Genomic DNA, 20,731 nt, shown 5'->3' with positions numbered 1-20,731 from the left:
AAAACAAAGTCAGATATCAACCATCTTAGGATATTTGGGTACCCTCTTTATATTCATGTACCTAAAGAGAAAAGGTCAAAACTAGAGCCTTTTGGAAAAAGGGGAATACTTGTTGGGTATAGTGAAACCTCCAAGGCTTACAGAATCTATATACCTGGTCAAAGGCATGTTGAACTTAGTAGGGATGTAATTTTTGAAGAAGACTTAGCCTCCAAAAGATCCCAAAGTTCCATGGAACTTGAAGTCCATGTTCCTACCCCTAGCATAGATGAAGATCCTGGCCCCCTGAGCTTCAGAGGGAGAATCTTGAGGAAAATGAAGGTGAGATTCAAAACCGACGTAGAGAAAATCTCAAGAAAAGACCACTATGGGCCACCAAAACTGTAGAAGAAGCTCAGAAGTATGCTGCCCCTTCACGAACCTTCAGAGAAAGCAAAAGGCCTAATAAATTCACCAGCTATGTTGCCCTCATGAATGATCTTTCAAAAGCTAAACCTACCAATGTATCAAATGCACTTAAACATCAAGTATGGAAGAATGCCACGTTTGAGGAATATCAGTCCATTATGAAAAATGATGTTTGGGAGATTGTTCCTAGGCCATCTGGAAAATCTGTGGTTTCCTCCAAATGGCTTTTCAAGATCAAACATGTTGCAGATGGCAGCATTGAGAAACACAAGGCCAAATTTGTAGCCAGAGGGTTCTCACAAAAGGAAGGAATTGATTATGAAGAAACCTTTGCACCTGTAGCTAGATACACCTTAGTAAGAGCAGTCTTAGCCATTGCAGCAACAAAGGGATGGAAAGTACATCAGATGGATGTAAAGACAACATTCCTTAATGGAAAGATTGTAGAAGTAGTATATCTAGAGAAACCTGAAGGGTTTGAGAATCATGATGCAGAGTTTCATTTGTGTAGACTCAAGAAAGCTCTTTATGGGCTTAAACAGGCTCCCAGGGTCTGGTATGAAAGAATTGACAATTATCTCACAGGGCTAGGCTTCTCAAAGAATGATGCAGGTCCAAATCTCTACTATAAGCAAGACAAAGGTGATATGCTGATATTGATTCTATATGTTGATGATTTGCTCATCACAGGAGAAGATCACCTCATAGATCAGTGCAAGAAAGACCTTGCTAAAGAATTTGACACGAAGGACTTGGGACTCCTTCATTACTTCCTAGGATTGGAAGTATGGCAGAATTCTGATGGCATTATACTAAACCAGGGTAAGTATACCTTGGACATTTTGAAGAGATTTGAAATGTTGAACTGCAGACCTATGACTTCTCTGATGGAAACAAACCTTCATAAACTTAAGGAAGCAGCAATAGAATCACAACCCACAGATCCTACTCTATACAGGCAAATGATTGGGTCCCTAATGTATCTGGTAAATACGAGACCAAATATTTGTTATGCAATTAATGCTTTGAGTCAGTTTATGTGTGATCTAAAGGAGATACACCTGGTAGCAGTAAAACATATCATGAGATACCTACAAGGTACTCTAAAGCTTGGTCTCAAGTATGAGAGAGTTGATCTAAATTTACACGGATTCACAGATTCAGATTGGGCTGGAAGTGTAATTGACAGGAAAAGCACCTCAGGATGCTGTTTCAGTTTAGGTTCAGCCATGATATCCTGGATCAGCAGAAGGCAGTCATCAGTAGCACAGAGTTCCACTGAGGCCGAATATATTGCAGCTTCCATGGCTGCTCGAGAGGCAGTATGGCTTAGGAAGTTGCTTGTGGGATTATTCGGTGAACCAATGAAACCTACAGTTTTTCATTGTGACAACCAGAGTTGCATAAAACTTTCAGTGAATCCGGTGTTTCATGACAGATCCAAGCATATTGAGATTCCTTACCATTATGTGCAAGATATGGTAGACAGGAATGTGATCCAGTTGGAATACATTTGTACAGGAGATCAGACAGCAGATATTCTTACCAAACCACTTTCTAGAGTCAAGGTTGAGCACTTCAGAAAAGGTCTTGGTATGATTGAAAGGTAATTTTCTTTGTAATCTGTACTTATATATTAATAAGATGTTTAATGTGTAAACTTCTTTGTCGTGCTATGACTTTTATGGGCTCCACCCCCTGTGTACATTTCTAAAGGGTGACGATCTCTCAGATAATGAACACTTGTATGAAGACATTATAAGGTGACGATCTTATAATGATCAAACCAGATATCATGTGTGATTCCTAGTATGTCATGGATGTGCCATGATTATATTGTGGTAAAGACATTTGAAAATGTCAGTGCACATACCACAATTTGGATAAAGTGAGGATTTAATTATTCTCATGCATTTATCCTTAGTATTGCTTGCTTTGCAACACTGATAGCACGTGCGTAGGTGATATCTTGTCATCACAAGTTAATGTGGTGAACTTCTTGTATCACGTGTTTAGGTGATACTTCATGTCACGTGCTTAGGTGATATGACTTCTTGTATCACGTGTTTAGGTGATACGTCATGTCACATGTTTTAGGTGATATGATCCTTTGGAGAGAGTGAGATTATAAAACTACATAAGGAATATTGATCAACATGAGAAATGTGATGCTAGATATGTTGTTTGTCATTCATCTTCCCGAGCTAAGAGGGAGTGTTGATACATGATAGCTTCGGTAAGATAAATGATTGAATGAGAGATAAATGAAGTCTCTCATTCAATCATCTATCTCATCGATAGACTATAACAGACTTCACTTATTATTCCTTTGTTCTATCATCTGATATTACTATTATAATTGCTCTCCTTATATGTATGGTGCATTATCGGTTTTACCGATTATAATCATACAAACTGATGTTAAATTTACGATCATGCTAGGATTGTATTTCACGATCTGTGTTAATATATAAACATTGCAATCTAACAATAAACAATAACCTTGATATCCCGATTGTTATCGGGCTTCATTGTTAATGCCATCGATTAGTTATCGGGCTTCATTGTTAATGCCACCGATTATTTATCGGGCTTCATTGCTAATGCCACCAATTAGCTATCGGACTTCATTGTTACACATTGACACCGATTAATATCGGCATTAGATTGGTTATGTATTGCAAATGAAAAGGCACGATCAAGTGGCATCTTGATCGGCCATGTCTAATAGACATGTCCGATCAAGGTGTCACTTGATAGTCCCTATTTTTTTATATATACCGATCAATGATAAATGGAGAAGACATCGAAATTATTAATCCTCTATCTCCACCTGCAATACACAGAATATAATTAATCACCAGAACAATTATATTGTGATAAACATTTACATTGAAATACAACAACATTATATAAATACCTTGATCATTGAATTGGAATTTGAAAAACATTTACACAAGCTTCAAAATGTCAACCATGGCATAAACCCTTGTGTATTTGCATGAAGATTCCACTAAGTCAAAGTCCCACTTAACAAAGGATCCAACTTGATCAATCATGTTTTGGATGAGATTTGAATCCCAAACAATTACAGGGAGATTATATAATTTGTTCCAGAGAGGAATAGAACTAATTTTTGTAGCTATTGGATCAAAAAATGGGGACCGAGGGGTTAAGAAAAGGCTTGACTAATCATAGAACCAAGGGTCTTTCTGCTTCACAAAGTTGCAATCATCTATTGATTTAAAGCAAAGAAGAAAGAAACCATAATCCAAAATTTTGATAGCAATAGGAGCTAAGTTGCTCAAAGTTGACTTTGTCAATTCCACAAATAGATCAAGAGGCAGGTGCTTCCTCAAGAAATTTAGGATAAGGGAACGGATCCTAATTGTTTAGCCCTTAATGTGAGGTTGTGTAAACTCACGGGTAAAACAAGGATTTCCCACATGTACCAACTATTCATGTAACAAAACATTCATATATCAAAGCATAAGTAACAACAAACAGCTATACCAGAAGAATGATATCTTTATTGAATTCTCGAGAATATGTCTGTACAATACCATCCTTGCCGAGGTTCCATCTGAATCATATATAGACTCGACGGTTGGCCAAGTTGCCAACCGTCACTAACTACCAACTACCCACGGGAACCTCTTAGTGACTCAAACATAAACACCCATCCCAACTACAAACTAACATGTAAAATGTTTAGCCCTTAATGTGAGGTTGGTAAACTCACGGGTAAAACAAGGATTTCCCACACGTACCAACTATTCATGTAACAAAACATTCATATATCAAAGCATAAGTAACAACAAACAGCTATACTAGAAGAATGATATCTTTATTGAATTCTCAAGAATATGTCAGTACAATACCATCCTTGCCGAGGTTCCATCCGAATCATATATAGACTCGACGGTTGGCCAAGTTGCCAACCGTCACTAACTACCAACTACCCCACGGGAACCTCTCGGCGACTCAAACATAAACATAAACATAAACATAAACACCCATCCCAACTACAAACTAACATGTGTTATTGACCCCTAACACTAGTGTTGATGAAGTTGCTTGGACAAAGGATTTAAAAATGTGGAAATCAATGGGTTCATTTGCAAAAGCCACTTTAGATTCACCTGAGGAGAATATGAGTTTTTTTGAACAAGGGGAGGAATTAGGATTTGAATTGGAATCAAGTGCCTGGGTGATATCTTCAACCAAAAGCTACGAGGGCATTTTGGGAGGGTTAGGGTTCACCATCTTGTTCTATTCCTTGTAGAAATCACTCCATTTGTGGTATGGGTTTGCCTTATTCTTGCAAGCCGCAAATGATAGAGGTGTCAAGAGGGGAAAGGACACTGCTAGGATGGGTTCATTTGATGCTTGGAGATCTAAAGGATTTCCATCCTTTTGCAAATTATTTGCCATTGGCTCACAAGGGTCGAAACCCAAGCCAAAAGTCATAAACTTGCCCTACAACTTCTTTGTACCCTTTTTTGAATCAAAACAATGTGGAATATGCTTTTGTTTTCCATTCTCCCCATCCTCCTGTCATTTGCATGCCTCCATTCGCCATTCTTCCCATTGTCATTTGCTCTGTTTTGGTCATTGCACTGCACCCTTGTGGGTATTTCTTTACACATGATCTCTATTTTTTTTCTGCATAGTTGCAACTTTCCCTTGTGGATTTAACTAAACCAAGTATAATAAAAAGTGCCTAGAGAAATAGGTATCCATATGGATTAGTATGATATAGTGTAGATGCAATTTATGAGTTTATCCTTCAACACAGATTAAAAGTTTGATGTCTTATTGTTGTGACCTAACATTTAAAATGAAACTAGTTTTGTCCAAAATATAAGCTTCTCTCAAGTAAAAGAAGAATATATAGTACTAATACTTGTATCCAAAGTTCGCAGACTTGGATTTGAACAGTACTTGGCAAGCTCAAAATTTTTGACTCCGCAAAAACTCGGCAAATTAGAAAGTCCTAAAAATTATTTTTTTGAAAAAAAACATTTTTTTGCAATATTTAATTATACAATGTATTAAATTGAAAACTGATGTCTCAAAAGAGAAAATACACGGTTTTATAGCCAAAAAACATGTGAAAAATGTGTGTTAACCAGCGTTTTACCGTGTTGGCGTTTTTACCCATGTTTTTCTTGTGTCTAAAAATTCATGTGTTAAAATTGTAAAAACTCGCAGAGCAAAAAAAAATAGAGTACTTAACAACTTGGAGAGTAATCACAGAGTTTGCAAATTATGCTTCTATCCATACTAAAGGGTAAGGCTGTCTATGGTTACGCAGCAACAAATTGGCTTTGTTTGACACATTCAATAAAATCACTTAAAGCTTTAATAACATCTGTAACTGAGACAACATGATAGATTTTTTTTGATATCTCAAACACTACTCAATTTTGCTTTCTGCACTTTTTATTTTTGACTTGCATCTATCCCTAATGTTTCTTTTTGGCTTAAGTTCATATTCTTATATTACATCAAGAAATGATCATTAATAACTATAATTCACTGACAAATAAATACCCTAGACTCTAGAGCAATATTGTAATGTCATTGTCTACTTGAACGTGGGTTGCCGTTGGCAATATTTTCCTTTTAAAATTTTCTCTATGAATGTGTCTTGATCTGATTGTCACCTTCCAATATTATTGGTGTACTTGGTGGATTGTACAAACAACCCCTTCAAGGCTTGCCTTTGATCAATAAGAGAGATAATGGATGCAAGGATTAATAACACTGAAAATATTGATAATTCACTGACAAATACTCTAGAGAAATATTGTAATGTCATTATCTACTTAAATGAGGATTTCCATTGGCAATATTTTCCTGTTGAATTTTTCTCTACACATTTCTGCTTGAATGTGTCTCTATCTGATTCTTACCTTCCAATATTATTGGTGGACAGTAGAAGCAACCCTTTACGGCTTTCTTTTGATCAATAATAGAGACAATGAATGCAAGAATTCATAATAGATGCAAACTACAATGTTGTATGTCTGCAGGAAATGATATATAACATTTACACAAATAATAGCCATCATATTTACCAAGTTGACAATATTTCTAAAGGTTGGGAATGTGATTGTACACACCTTTGTGATCTACTGCTATATCAATTTTCACATATTGAATAGAACATTATTTTTGACTTTTACGTTGTTGTCTCTGTGAACATCAATGTGAAAAGTTCAACTCATATATGTAATCTTTGTAATCTTATAACTTTGTCGATGAACATTATCAAGGCTTAATTGGTTGGTTTGGAAATCATTAAAATTGTTTAAGATATTAAGACTTTGTTTATTTGTTGATGCCTTGATCTATATGATCAAAATTGAAACCTATGTTTCTAAGTTCACTTCCGTTTATAGTTGTCACAATTTCTAAGTTTGCAGCTTGGAATTTAAGTATCTTTTCTCTTGGAATGAAAAAAAAAGAGATGCTGATCATTAAGAAGAAATCAAAAAATATGTTTTCTGCCAATGAGGGAATAATGTTTCAAGATCAACACAATCTAAGATCTGCGTTTACAAGGCTCTAGCGTTTCTGCATGGAAGGGCCAGGCCAGAAGTCTTGGACCTAGTCTTTTCTATTTGTTAAGCTCCATGATCTTCACTTTATATGGTTCAATGGAAGATGCTATATTAACCACATACACAAACATCAAATCCTAACTCTAATTGTGGTCATGGTAAATGATTGGAGTTGCAAATATTGACACATTCAACTCATGTGGTTCTAAAAAAGACAATGTGATCTATGAAAGAAACTGACAACTCATATGATATGCATGTGGAAAGATTTTGCCAATATTTTCTCGTGCATTGATTTGATTGTGTTGCTTCAAGATGATAGAGTATGAATACAATTTACATATAGACTCGGAACTTGAATATCCAAAACCTGCAACACTGGTAGTTCAAGTATCTATCCATCACACCGAAATGAGTGAGCAACCCCACTCTTCAGTTTCATAACATTGAAAGGGGTATTTCCAAATCTGTATCAACTATTGTGCTTGCTTACTAATTTAGCTACCTGTCTGTGACATGTCAAGCAACATACACCAGTAAATGTGTGGCCTTTAAACTCCTGTAAATCGCCATTCTACCACCAATTTCTACATCAGTTTCTATTTCTCAGTTGCTGGATAGTTGTAATGTCCCCTACTATGTTTTAACCATAATTAATCCATTTCAATATACTTATGACTCACACTAAATATATCAGGAGACATTTCCATCTTAACATGAATCCAATCAGTGATATTCCACTGCTCACTCGATTAACTATAAATAAATCATTCATCTATCATACATCCATAATTCTTAATGCAAGTGTCAAACCAACTGTAATGTCCCCAACACGAAAACACCTCCTTTCCCAAGTTCTTAAACACTGACAGTAGTAACATACTAACAAGGATTAGGCATATGAGCATATTCTCCTTACCATGTATTATCTTCTGAGCTCTTTCTGATTTACAATCTAATAAGGCTATTTGTCTGATTAAGACATTATGTGTGTATATAACATTATTGATATTACATCATTATTAAATATATATACTTATCCTTATTCTGGTTTGAATATATACACATAAATAAATATATTAATTAAATAGTAGAACCAATTATTGAAGTGATTGCTAAATACCTATTATATACATTATTGAAACTATCACGACTTAAAACATTAGTTATAAATATTTTTAATGGCTGGTAACAGGGCAGACAGATCTGATGCATGACAGATCTGGTCTGCCACTGTTATGAATTAAGTATTACTATTGTACATGTTGCAGTCTATGTAATATTATTATTAAATTCTGCATACAAACATATTCGGGCTACATATATTAAGCATACTTACTAATCACATCCCCTATGCATACCACCCAGAACAGGGATGTTATTGCATGTAACTCAATAACAGTTCTGATTTGATCTGATCGATGCTGCCAGATCATATATATTCCCTTTCCTAATCTACTCTAAACTCAGAAAAAAATCATTGAATTTGCCCCTTGTTGAGCCAATTTATGTTTTACCTTACTTTTAATGGTTAAGTGTCTAATATTGCCAATGAATCAGTGATCTCCAAGAGTTGTTTTGCTTGGTACAAATGATTATATGAATATCTAAATGTGTTTCATTAATGGCTTAGTAAAGGAATGATGAATTCAATTAATATTATCGCTAAGTGATCTTATGATGGCAAGATCTGAGTTTAATATAGATTCTGCTCTCAGTAAGAAATCTGAGATGCATCGCAATCTGAGAAAGGGAAGGATGACTAATATATCTACCAATCAATCCTTCCTAGATGCCAATAAAATGGTGTGGATTTGTGAATGTATATCTATATATGAACAGATCTATGAATTATATAGATGGTCACTGTCTTAGATTAATATTAATGTAATCACATGAGTATTTGTATGAGAGACACTAGTCTCAGTCTAATCGCTATGACTGATTATAATTCTTAATTCCTGTGAGAAAGATGATGCTGTCTCTTCTTATCAATTTATTTATTTCACGGGTCTTTTGGTCTGCAAGGATGGATTCACCACTCTTATTCGTCATCTTTGTCCAGTCAGCTATCGATTCCCCTAAATAGTTAATCCCGTCATAGTTCCACACCCCCTGCTGTGGACGATTTCAGTGACTTCTTATATCTTGGCAGAGAAAGGGTTGCATCGTTCCAAACAGATCGCATCTCCCTATAATATAAACAAATCGCATCCTCTACAAAATGATTTGGGGTTAATGATACAGTTTTTCTTTCCTTTGGGGAGTCTTATTAGGATAGCAATATATACGTGATGCCTAAATAGGCTTCTTATTAGTCATTGTCTATTCTATTGTATTTTAATATTATTGTTATTATTTATTATTGATTGTGTAAATTATGTGTATTATTTTAAATAAATAAATGGTGTTTACAATTAAGAATATGTAAATTATGTTTATGATTTATAAGATATAAATATGTTAATAATATAATATTAATTTATTTTATTTGAATATTAATTAAATAATAATATTTAATATATAAATAAATCTCAAATAATCATTCTTTGGTAATTATTATATTAATTAATAATAATTGTTTTATTTAGGATATATATATATATATATATATATATATATATAACGATCAAGGAGGGGACATGACAATAGTTTTCCTTTTCTATCAGTTTTTCTTAGGCATCATCTACAACCTGATCTCATTTCATAGAATCTGAACCATTAACAAATATGAATTAACTGATGCAGGTCAACCAAATAACCAACATCAACAATAAAACTGGAAAGGTAAGGAGTTTTATCGATAGGGCAACAACTGAAAATAGAACTCCTAGAAGTTTGAAGTGTTTTAACTAGCTTCAAAATTTGAGTTCTTGTTGCCATAACATAGGAAGTGTTGTGATGATAGAGGTAAAAAGTCCAAAGTGCAGAGTGATGGGTGGGCAGTCTTGCCAGATTCTATTTAAGCGTAAGTACCAAAATAATTGAACCAAAAATGATGCTTCAGGGTGTGAAAGTGGTAAAGCCACCATCCGTATTATTCTTTAATTCATCTAAACATCACTGTTTTGAGAATGGATGTCTACTGCATGGTTGAGTACAGAAAGAATCTCTGAATTGTATTCTAAATCAAAACGTCTACCAGTGTACCTTAAAAACTTAAGTATTTTTATTAAGTGGTTCCTACTTTGTTTTCAGGTCCAGTCAATTGATTATACATTCTTTGATAAAATATAGACACTATGGCAAAGTTGGGTTAACTTTTCCTTCCCTCTCCAAAGTTGCAATTTATTAAAAGATCCTCCTAACACCATTAATTCTATAGATCATTTGGCCATCAGACTGAAACCCATACCCTTCCAAAACTCCATGTAAGAATCCAAAGAATTTACTATCTGACTTTGACTCGCAGGTAATTTATGATCATTTTAACTACAAATTTTTTTCAAAAACTGAGCCTGTCTTACATTGATAGCAACTTTAATCTTGACAATAGCAATCTTCATGCCCCATATATCTCGAGTTTGACTTTGAGTTTTATCACAATGTTGAGTGCAACTCAAGTCCAAACATATAAAGTTTAGTATTCTCTTTCTTTGAGGTTAATGCCCAATTAGAAATGATTCCAAATTTTCAATTAAGTCTTGATATATCCTTTACTTAAATTGAAAGTGAGGCAGGGAATAAAGAGTTGAAATGCATGACCCTTTGGCAACTGATTACTCTTCCTATGCTGACTATATTGACTAGGTGTGGGATGTGCAAAAGAAAGAGTTGGCTCATGTATATCGCTGCAAGGGGATTACTGCATTTACAGTCCTACAGGGAAGTTCTTTCATGTATGTAATAAAAACTTAAATTTGAGATACAGAAAATTAATAAGGGATTTATTAGAATTTACGAGGGAAAGTTGAATGCTGGTTTTAATTGACAGGTATATTGGAGATGAGAAAGGGAATGTTTCTGTTTTGCAGTTTGAACAAGAATCAAACAAGATTTTGTGTATGCAGTATTCCATTCCCTCATATGTTACTCATGGTAATTCATATTTCTTAACTAGTACATTTAGTTTAATTTGGCTTCAGCGTTCTATATCTAGCATTGCATAGTATTACAAGCAAAAGAATTTGACAATATTTTGGGTGTGCATACATTGATTGTTCGTGTCTGTAAAATAGTAAATGTGGAGATGTGGAGGACTAATTTGACAATTTTTTGGGTGTGCATACATTGATTGTTCGTGTTTGTAAAACAGTAAATGTGGAGATGTGGAGGACTTTTTCTCTTGCACCCATAAATTCCTCAAGAAGCACAAATCAAATTAAGAACTCACCTCTATAGTCTTAGAATTATTATTTTCAAATGTGACTTGTGTCTACCTATTCCATTGCCACTAATGTGATCCCTGTTGTCTTCCAAAACAGCTCTAGCAGGTGCATCAACTTTTTCTCCTTTAATTGTGGTAAACTGTAACAAAATTGTCACAATATCTTTATCACCAAATTTTCTATTATCAAAAATTTCCATCCTCAAAAGCATTTATATTATTTGAACCTGAGATGTTTGAATCAAGCTCAGACATTTTATAGTTTTTCCTGTTTGATTCAAAACAAGTCTGCAATCCGCTAGATGTCTCATACAATGACTTCAAATTTAATCCAGTCCTCACTCCATTTCTCTAATCTGTTTATTGAGTTATTTTTATTAACAAAATCAACAAATTGTTGATTGATAAATCTTCAATATGTTTTCATGCGTGATCGTTTTATAAGTTATGTAAATTAGTGTTACAAGACTCTCACTCGTATCAGACTTGGCAAGCTGATTTTTGACTCAAACTTGGTGTCGAGACTTGGCAAATTGAGAAAACCATAAAAATATAGAGATTTTTAAGGATTTAAAACTTGTTTCATGCACCCTTTACTAAATAAACTTTAAAATCGCAATAAACTAATCAAATAAAAGCTACCTTGATTATATACAAAAGTATATATTGAACACATGTGTAAAAGATAAAATTGGATTTGAATTTTACCTGAACGAAGCAACATCGTTAGACATATAAAGTTAAAAATATTGTCAAATGTATAAAAATCTCATGGATTATGAAATCCACAGCATCAAAATAAATATCAAAACTGAAAATATATCTCTATGGCTCAAAGGATCCTACATCACTTGTACCATGTCCAACATCATGACAAGTCTTGGATAATGTTGCAGCCATGATACCTGTCTGTGTCTCAATGAAGCTAACATCCAAGGGGTCTCCTCATGCTCTGTCCTCCTCCTCTGCCATGGCTACTTCCTCTACTTTTGATCCACTAGATTAACCCATGAAAAGTCATCATCACTGAAGATAGGATTGTCAACCTATATATATATATATATATATATATAGAATTAAATTTAGAATGTCATATACCAATACATATGCTAAACAAAATCATTCCAAATTTCAAAATTTGAAACATAAGTTAAGTTTAGAATGTCATATTACCAATGCATATGCTAAACAAAACCATTCCAAATTTCAAATTTTGAAACATAACATACTAACTTAAATTCAGTTTTCAATATCAGAAAAATCAAACTTGAATGTCATGATAAATAATTATTGTTTAACCTTTAAATAATAAAATTACTAATCAATTCACTAATCAGTGCCATATAGCTCATCATCAAGACCAAGATCATCATCAACATTAATGTTAGATGATAGTACCCCACTGCTACTTGCACTAAAAGTATGCTAGCTACTTGACTCCTCGATAATTGAAGATTGTGCAACAAAATAAAGATCCAAGTCAATGCACTCTAGTTCTACATCCCACAACTTTGTTGCCCCTTCCTTGTATTCATCATTTTGTGAGTAAGAAGGTGCAAATTGGAATGCATGTAAACTAGCTCCTTTGCTTTGCTCGATGTCAATTGATTGCGCACTGAGTGGATGAAGAAGTATGTACTTCAATGTCGTTCAACTGAAGAACTAGCAACCTATTGAAACAAAGAGAGATTTCATTAAAAACTAGGGAGCTTTCATTAGAGTTTTTGAATTAATATTTTTATAAATCAAACTTCAAATCCAAAACTAGTAATTTTCAAATGGTAACCAATTTTTTTTTTTGAAAAAGGGGTAAAAATTTATTAAATCGGGAATAACATTACATAACAGAGAGCCTACCAGCCAGGAAAAGAAAATAAAGCAAGAGACTCCATCAAAGAGCGACCCCTAAGGGGTCAAAAATATCCCATCTTGTCCTCCCGAACAATCCTCTCTAGATCCTAAACATAATCCTGAGGCAATTAGCCCCAATCTCCCACATTCCAACCATCTAATCCTTCAGAGGCCCACCTGCCAAACAATCAACAACCCTATTCCGCTCACGGGGAACATAATGAAAGGAAACAAACTCAACGGAATCTCTCGAACTGAGAATCTGACGACCCACCATAGCCAAATCCCAATCAACATCATCCATCCTCTGTTTATTCAACATATCTACAACCACTTGGGAATCAGACTCACAAATAATCCTTCTCCAACCAAGAGCACACCCCCTTTCAAGAGCTAAGAGAACAACAAGAGCCTCCATATAATTATTAGTCTAATGTCCCCTATACTTCGAGAGTAAAAAGATAAGATCCCCAAAGTTATCCCTGCCAACTCCTCCAACTCTAGCATGCCCTGGATTTCCCCTAGAAGATCCATCAGTATAACTCTAAGAATTTCCAAAGGTGGAGGAGACCACTTACCATCCCATTGAACCTTTTGCTTATCATGTCTACACCTTGCCCGCTATCGCTTGAGGGGACCAACTCCAGAAATCACACCAAAAATGTTTAAATTCTGAACAACTTGCACATCTCCAGGGTCAACACTCTTACATTGATCACACTTAGCCATAAGAGTTTCTCGTATCATATGAGCAACCCGCAACCAAACTTGCTCCACCAGCATCCTCTTATCTTGAAAAACCCTTCGGTTTCTTTCAAGCCATAACTACCAAATAATGAAACAAGGTTCAATATCCCATGCAACCTTAAGAAATGAAGTCTTAGCAGGAGGTTTGCTCAAATTATTCCAGAAGTCAACTAAAGAGTTGGCATGAACACAAGAGTGCCTCCAAACACCCCACCACCAATGCCAAACCTCTCTAGTAAAAGAACACTGAAAAAACAGATGAGGGCTAGTCTCCTCACTTTTTCCACACAAAAAACACATTGAAGGGCCTTAAAACCCTCTCTTCCTAAGATTCTCCCAGGTAAGACACTTATTGTGCACGACTAACCACAAGAAAAAATTACACTTAGGCCAAGCCATCCTATTCCAAACCCGCTTCCCCCAGGGCGCATGTGATGTGCCAAAAGCCAGTTTGTCCAATTCTTGATAACTTGAAGCCACTATAGACTTACCCTTCGGATTTGGACCCTAGGCAAGAATATCAGCTCCATTGAGAGAGTTACACATTCTATCAGCCAAGATTTCAGAAAGCTCCTTCCTATCCTCAACGGAACCTCACGTAGGCCACTCATGTGGTTCCTTCCATCTAGCCCCCTGTCCATGGCCCAAGTTCATAGCCACCTTAAAATCCTCTACTCTAGTCCATCCCGCATCAAGGAAATACTTACACAAAGAATGCAAATGGGGAAATTGTGACAGAATACGAGGGAAGCCATCCCAAGAGTCTTTCCAAAACATAGCCTCAACACCTTTATTACAAATCCAAAATAAACCTTGCTTAACCAATTGGGCTCCTCTTTTGAGAGTATGCCAAATCATAGATCCACTTCCTTGAAGACTATACCGAGGCACTTCCTTTCTTTCCACTCCTCCCAAATATTTTATGTTAAGGATTTTAGCCCAACATTGATGTTGATTAGGACACCTTCTCCAAAATAGTTTAGCAGCTAGAGCACGACCATTCATTCCTACATTTCGCAGTCCAAGACTCCCATCCATTTTTTTTCCTACATATAGAGTCCCATTTGACCAAACTCCATTTTGATGAAAGTAGATTACTTAAATTAATGATATCAAGTTTCCACAATCCATAGAATTATTATCAAAAAATTTCTGGATTAGATTGTGTAGAATTTTTTTACATGAACGTTTCAGATCACACTCCGTGATCCATCATCAGGATGATAAAGAGAGCTGAAGGAGAAAAAAATCTTTAATTAAGCTTGCCAGAGCTGTCTGCACCAAAGTTTTAAAACTCGGACTCGGCAAACCAAAAAATTGGACTCGGACTCGGACTCGTGAAAGACTCGCGAAAGACTCGGCAAAAAAACAAACCCGTAGTTTTACAAAAAAACATAAAGTAATGCATTTAGAGAACCCAACCCCAACCATGAATTGAAGATGGGAAGAGGGGGGAATACCATGACCCCAATCCCAACCATGAATCAAACCCTGCCTAACTTTGGACTTTAAAAATCTTCCCAACCCTTCAGCCATTAGAATGAAGAGGTACGGGGAAAGGGGATTGCCTTGTCGAAGACCTCTCAAAGCACTAAATAACTCCGTGGGCTCACCATTAATAAGAGCCGTAAAAGAAGAGGAGGTGATGCAATTGATCATCCACCTGATCCATTCAATGCCAAATCCAAAGGCATTAAGCACTTTATGCAAAAAGGTCCATTTGACTCTATCATAAGCTTTAGCCATGTCCATTTTTATAAACATAGCCTTCTACTTAGAGATAGCCATAGAATGTACAACCTCTGTAGCAATTATAATCCCATCAAAAATCTGTCTTCCAACAACAAAGCCTCCTTGCTCCTCAGAGATTAATCTATTTAGCCATGGCTTAAGTCTTTCTGCAATCAGCTTGGTGATAATCTTGTAGACCACGTTACACAAAGCAATAGGTCTAAAAGAATTAAGGGATTTTGCTCCTTCCTTTTTTGGAATAAGTGTAAGAGAAGTAGCATGCAGAGCCTTGAGCATCTACTTGTTTCTAAAGGATTCCTGCACAACCTCATAGAGGTCTAGCTTATTAATATCCCAAAATTCCTGATAAAATTTTATGGGGAAGCCATCTGGCCTTGGAGCTTTACCCTTTTTCATGCCAAAAACTACTGCTTCAACTTCATCTAGTGAAATAGGTTGAATGAGGTCTTCATTCATCTCATTGGAAACTAGGGGAGGAATGCAATCCAAAACAAGTCTTTCCTCCACACTATCAGGAGCAGAATCCTTAGTGAATAAATTCACAAAAAAACTCATGATCTCTTGAGTAATCTCCCTATTAGAGGATAAAAGAATACCCTCAGAGGAGACGAGAAGTAATTGAGCTTCCATGCCTTCTATCTTTTATTGTATTGTGAATTTTTTTTGTGTTTTTGTCACCTTCTTGTAACCAATCCACCCAAGCCTTTTGCTTCCAATAAATCTCCTCCCTGAGTTCCCATTCTTCTAAATCATGCACCGCTGCAGCCTCCTCTCCGAATAAGGCTTCAGACAAACCCTGATCCCTAATTTGGTGGGTAATAAAATCAACTCGAGATTGAGCATTCCTTTTTTCTAGGAAGATATTACCAAAGCTCATCCTATTCCACTGTTTCAACCTATATTTAACAAATTGCAATTGCTTGACAAAAGAGTACATTGCAATTCCATAAGTAGGTCTCCCGTTTCTCCACTAGTCTGCCATGAAGTCATGAAGAGAAATATCTCGAAGCCACATGAATTGAAACTTAAAAGAGGGCTTCTTTGAAGTGTGAAACTTAGTAGTAGAAAACTTAATTGGTCAATGATCAGATCCTCTCCAATCCTAGATCTTTGAACAAGTATCCCAATTATCCTCCAGCCAAAATCAAGAAACCAGAAATCTATCCAATCTTTCTGCTATCCCCTCCTCTCCACACCTTCTAATACTCCAAGTAAACAGACCATTGGAGGGCTTAATGTCAACTACCCTTAAAAACTCAATATTGCTCCTTAGAAGGCTAGCAGCAAGATCCAACTTGGGAATTCTCCCCCTTTTATCTCATAAACTAGTGATTGCATTAAAGTCCCCTGCCAAAATCCAAGGGAAAAACAGAGCAAGAGAACGAACCAATCTTATATGTGCCCAAAGTAGAGACATCCCCAAAAAATCAGTTCTAGCATAAACAATAGTAAAGAGAAGGGTCTCACCAGATTTATAGCTTGTGGCCACCAAAGAGATAGAAGAGCTGCTAGAGATCCACCAGAGTGGAACAATCTTACGTGGATCCCATAAGAATGCCATACCTCCAGAACTGCCTTGAGCTCCAATGCACTGACATTGACTTTGGGACCAAATTTTTTGCATCTTATTGAACATACCATCAATAGATAATTTAGTTTCCTGAATAAAAACCGCTTTTGGAGAATAAGAGATAATCAACTCATGAATGGATGAAGATAAATTTTTGGGATGCTATTCAACCCCCTTACATTCGATGAAAGGACAATCATTTTTGGGACGGAGAATCAATGGTCTTCATCGATCCAGACTCCACCAAAGTCTCATCCACTAACTTCACCTTTTCTTGATCCTTTTTCCTACCCACCTTTTGCGCCTTCTCCTGAATGCCTTTTTTGAGAGCCTTTTTTTTGGATTCCTAGCACAGGCGGGGTCCCCTTACGATCGCTACCTTCCTGTAAAACTTTCTCGCCAATGGGCCCAGAGCATATGAGGCTTAAACTCTCTTTAATCTCTATACCTCCACTCCCTCTCAATTCACCCAAGGCCTCCAAAGGAGCATTTGTGTCCATTTGCACCCCTAGAACCTCCTCCTGTGATCCAACTTGAGCACAATTACCTTGCTCCCCATTTGGATACCTTGAAGCCAACATCAAACTTATTGAAAACCTCATCAGATTGCCGATCATGAAAGGTTTGCTTCATACCTCTTCCCTTATTCTGGGTTTTGACCGGGACAAAGCCCTCCTTATCAGCATACACAGGATCCTTCCCCTTATCCTGTTTAGGAGGAGGAACATCTGATCCACTTCTAGAAGTCCCTGCAAATTTAGATTTAGGACAGCCCTCCTTATCAGCATACACAGGATCCTTCCCCTTATCCTGTTTAGGAGGAGGAACATCCGATCCACTTCTAGAAGTTCCTGCAAATTTAGATTTAGGACACATCCGTTGTAAGTGTCCATATTCATGATAGATCCGACAACGAAATGGCAAGGTTTCATAATCAAGCTATTGAATCTAGGAGTATGATCCTAACTTGATTTCCATAGAGTTTGGTAATGGCTTGGATAGATCAATTTCAACACACATACAGGCAAAGGTAACTACCTTTTTGTCCATAGTCTGTTGCGAAGGGCCAAACAGGTACCCTCGAGGGTAGCTCTTCAGTAGGCTTAAAACCAACATGTCATGGTTTAATAAATAGACCAACCTGGTTATAGAAATAGGGTCCCCCTTCAAAAGCCTTGTTCCAGTCAGACATGCATGAGAAAATTACCAAAAAATATCCATTAGCAGCCAACAAAACCTCCATTTCCCCTTCTGGATTCCATGTGCAAAACGCCCATGACTCTAAAAAGGGCAGGGACACCCTTATCCCCATAAACTTGCAAATCAAGGCATGATTAGAAAGATAATTAATATCTTCTTCCACGAAATCGATCTAGATCACAAGAACCGATCTAATCTCACTTCTGGCTACGCAACCATCAACCTTTGAATGTCTAAAACCCTTTGTTTGTGAGGAAGTCTCACCCATGCCCACACTAAATGCTCCAAACACAGGATTCTCATGCATGCGAGGAGCAGAGCTACCCTCCACTACAACATCCCTAAAAGGAGACTTTTGATTTCCAGAGCTACCTGCAATATTCGCCATGCACGACCAGATCAAAGCTCCCACCACCCAAGCCGCAACAAAAACAAAATTTGTATAGAAACGTGTGAGACCTACTAATACACGCAGAATGCCATATAATTAAACCATTTAATAATTTAATTGTCAAAACTATAAATTAAATTTAATGTATAATCATATTTATTTAATATAAATTATCAATGCTATTTTTGAATAAGTTTGATTTATTTTTATGATCTTATTATATGCTTTCTAATGAATTTGATATATTTTTATGGTCTTATGTATTGTTTGGAAATAATTCTTTGATGATTTAAATATTATAAAGAAAACACAATTCACTAAAATATTGTGCAGGGTAATTAAATAATGTTAACAATAAACATACAATAAATGTAAATAGTGGAATTGGGTAAATTTGTAATAATATTAACTTTAAGAAACTAATTGTGAAGAAATAATACATTTAATTCTTAAAACTTTTTAAATTTATATTTTTACATTTAATTGTTGAGCCAGTAGTCTTCTTTCCTGAAGTATGGCTTCTTTTTGTTCTTCTTCTTAGCATCTTCTCCTTCCTGGTCTTGTAAGGCTGCCTCTCTACTTTTTAGATATTCTTTGATATGCCACCATTCATCTTGTGCTTCAGCCCTTCTTGCTTCCCAATCATCATCAGCGCCCGAGACTAAAAATGGTCTCAACGATGGCTCAAATTCAGCCATATGCACCCATTAACCACCCTTGGTCACAAAACCTTCATTTGGCCTTGCAATCACTAAGAAGGTATTCAAACCCTCTTTCCACTCCTCTCGCACATTCTCTCATTACCCACTTCACATCCTCCTTTGTTCCCAACTCCAAACACCAAGCCAAAAAGATGGAGGCCACATTTGCATTTGTTTCAAATTTAAAGGAAGATTTCATGCATTTCTCTCCCAACATCATGTCCACCATGCCAAGGAATTTAGGATCTTTGATTTTGAATATGTGCCTCATGTGTGCCTTTGTGATAATGCCTTTGAAGGCACCCTGCCAATTTTTTTTCTTCCATTGTGTTCTTGCAAAAAACCTCCTTCCTACCAATCCGTTGAGTTCGTTGAACAAAGTTTTCATGTGCTCTCAATCGCCCCGTCCATTGTTTCTAACTGTCGACAGAGATAGAATTCTGATGGGTTTTAACCCTCTCCATCCAATCTACCTGATCTTCACTGTTATTATCCCCCTTACGGATTCTCTACAATCATCCCTTCTGCAGTGTTGGCGTCCTCTCCTAGGGAGAAAGGAACTCTATTTAAATCCTCCCACCATTCTGTCCTCTCTTCGCTATCTAATCCACACCCCCAATTCGAAGCTTTGTTAGCATGTACATTTCTTTCCCTTGAGATATGGGACTTATTAATCTTCCAATTTTGAGCTTCTCGCCAAGCCATCACATTTATCACAATTTGTGAATCACCCTCAAGGTGAGTCTTAGAGACACCAATACGTATGGCTAGCCTTATTGTGAGTAGAGCTGCTTGAGCTTTTGTTTCATTATTTGTTCCATCTTTTAGTCTTTGTGCTCCAATTGTTAAGATTGCTCCATATTCATTCCGTGTGACACACCGAAAATTTGATCTTCTGGGGTTTCCCTTAGAAGCACTGTCAAAATTTATCTTCACCCATCCTTTACTTGGTCTCTCCCAAAACACCTTTCTCATCGGCACCGAGCTAGGATCAACCCGAAGAGGCTCATGAACAGGCCTTATATAAAGAACTTTCTGATTTTATATTTTATTTCTATTTTTATAATGTAAATTTATTTTTAAATAATATTATAATTATATTTTCCATTACTTCCTTCTTCCATTAATCCTTCCTAGGTTCACATGCTTCATTACTTTCTTCCCTCCTTCTCCCTTTTCAAATGATCTCTTCTCCCTCTTATATCTCATATTTGA

General features: G+C 36.2%; 1 protein-coding gene across 5 annotated transcripts in view; it reads left to right on the top strand.

Annotated features, from left to right (window-relative positions):
- LOC131035216 (uncharacterized) overlaps nucleotides 1–20,731 on the top strand; it is a 324,651-nt gene that overhangs the window by 38,479 nt on the left and 265,441 nt on the right. For all 5 annotated transcript variants that reach the window (XM_057966868.2, XM_057966870.2, XM_057966869.2 and 2 more), the window contains exons 5-6: nucleotides 10,728–10,816; nucleotides 10,912–11,015. In XM_057966868.2, the coding sequence (XP_057822851.2) occupies nucleotides 10,728–10,816; nucleotides 10,912–11,015 (193 nt within the window). The remainder of the gene's footprint in view (nucleotides 1–10,727; nucleotides 10,817–10,911; nucleotides 11,016–20,731) is intronic.

Source organism: Cryptomeria japonica, chromosome 5, assembly GCF_030272615.1.
Source record: "Cryptomeria japonica chromosome 5, Sugi_1.0, whole genome shotgun sequence".
Lineage (NCBI taxonomy): Eukaryota > Viridiplantae > Streptophyta > Pinopsida > Cupressales > Cupressaceae > Cryptomeria > Cryptomeria japonica.
Note: the sequence above shows the minus strand (reverse complement) of the source record. Positions and strands in the feature narration are given on the sequence as shown.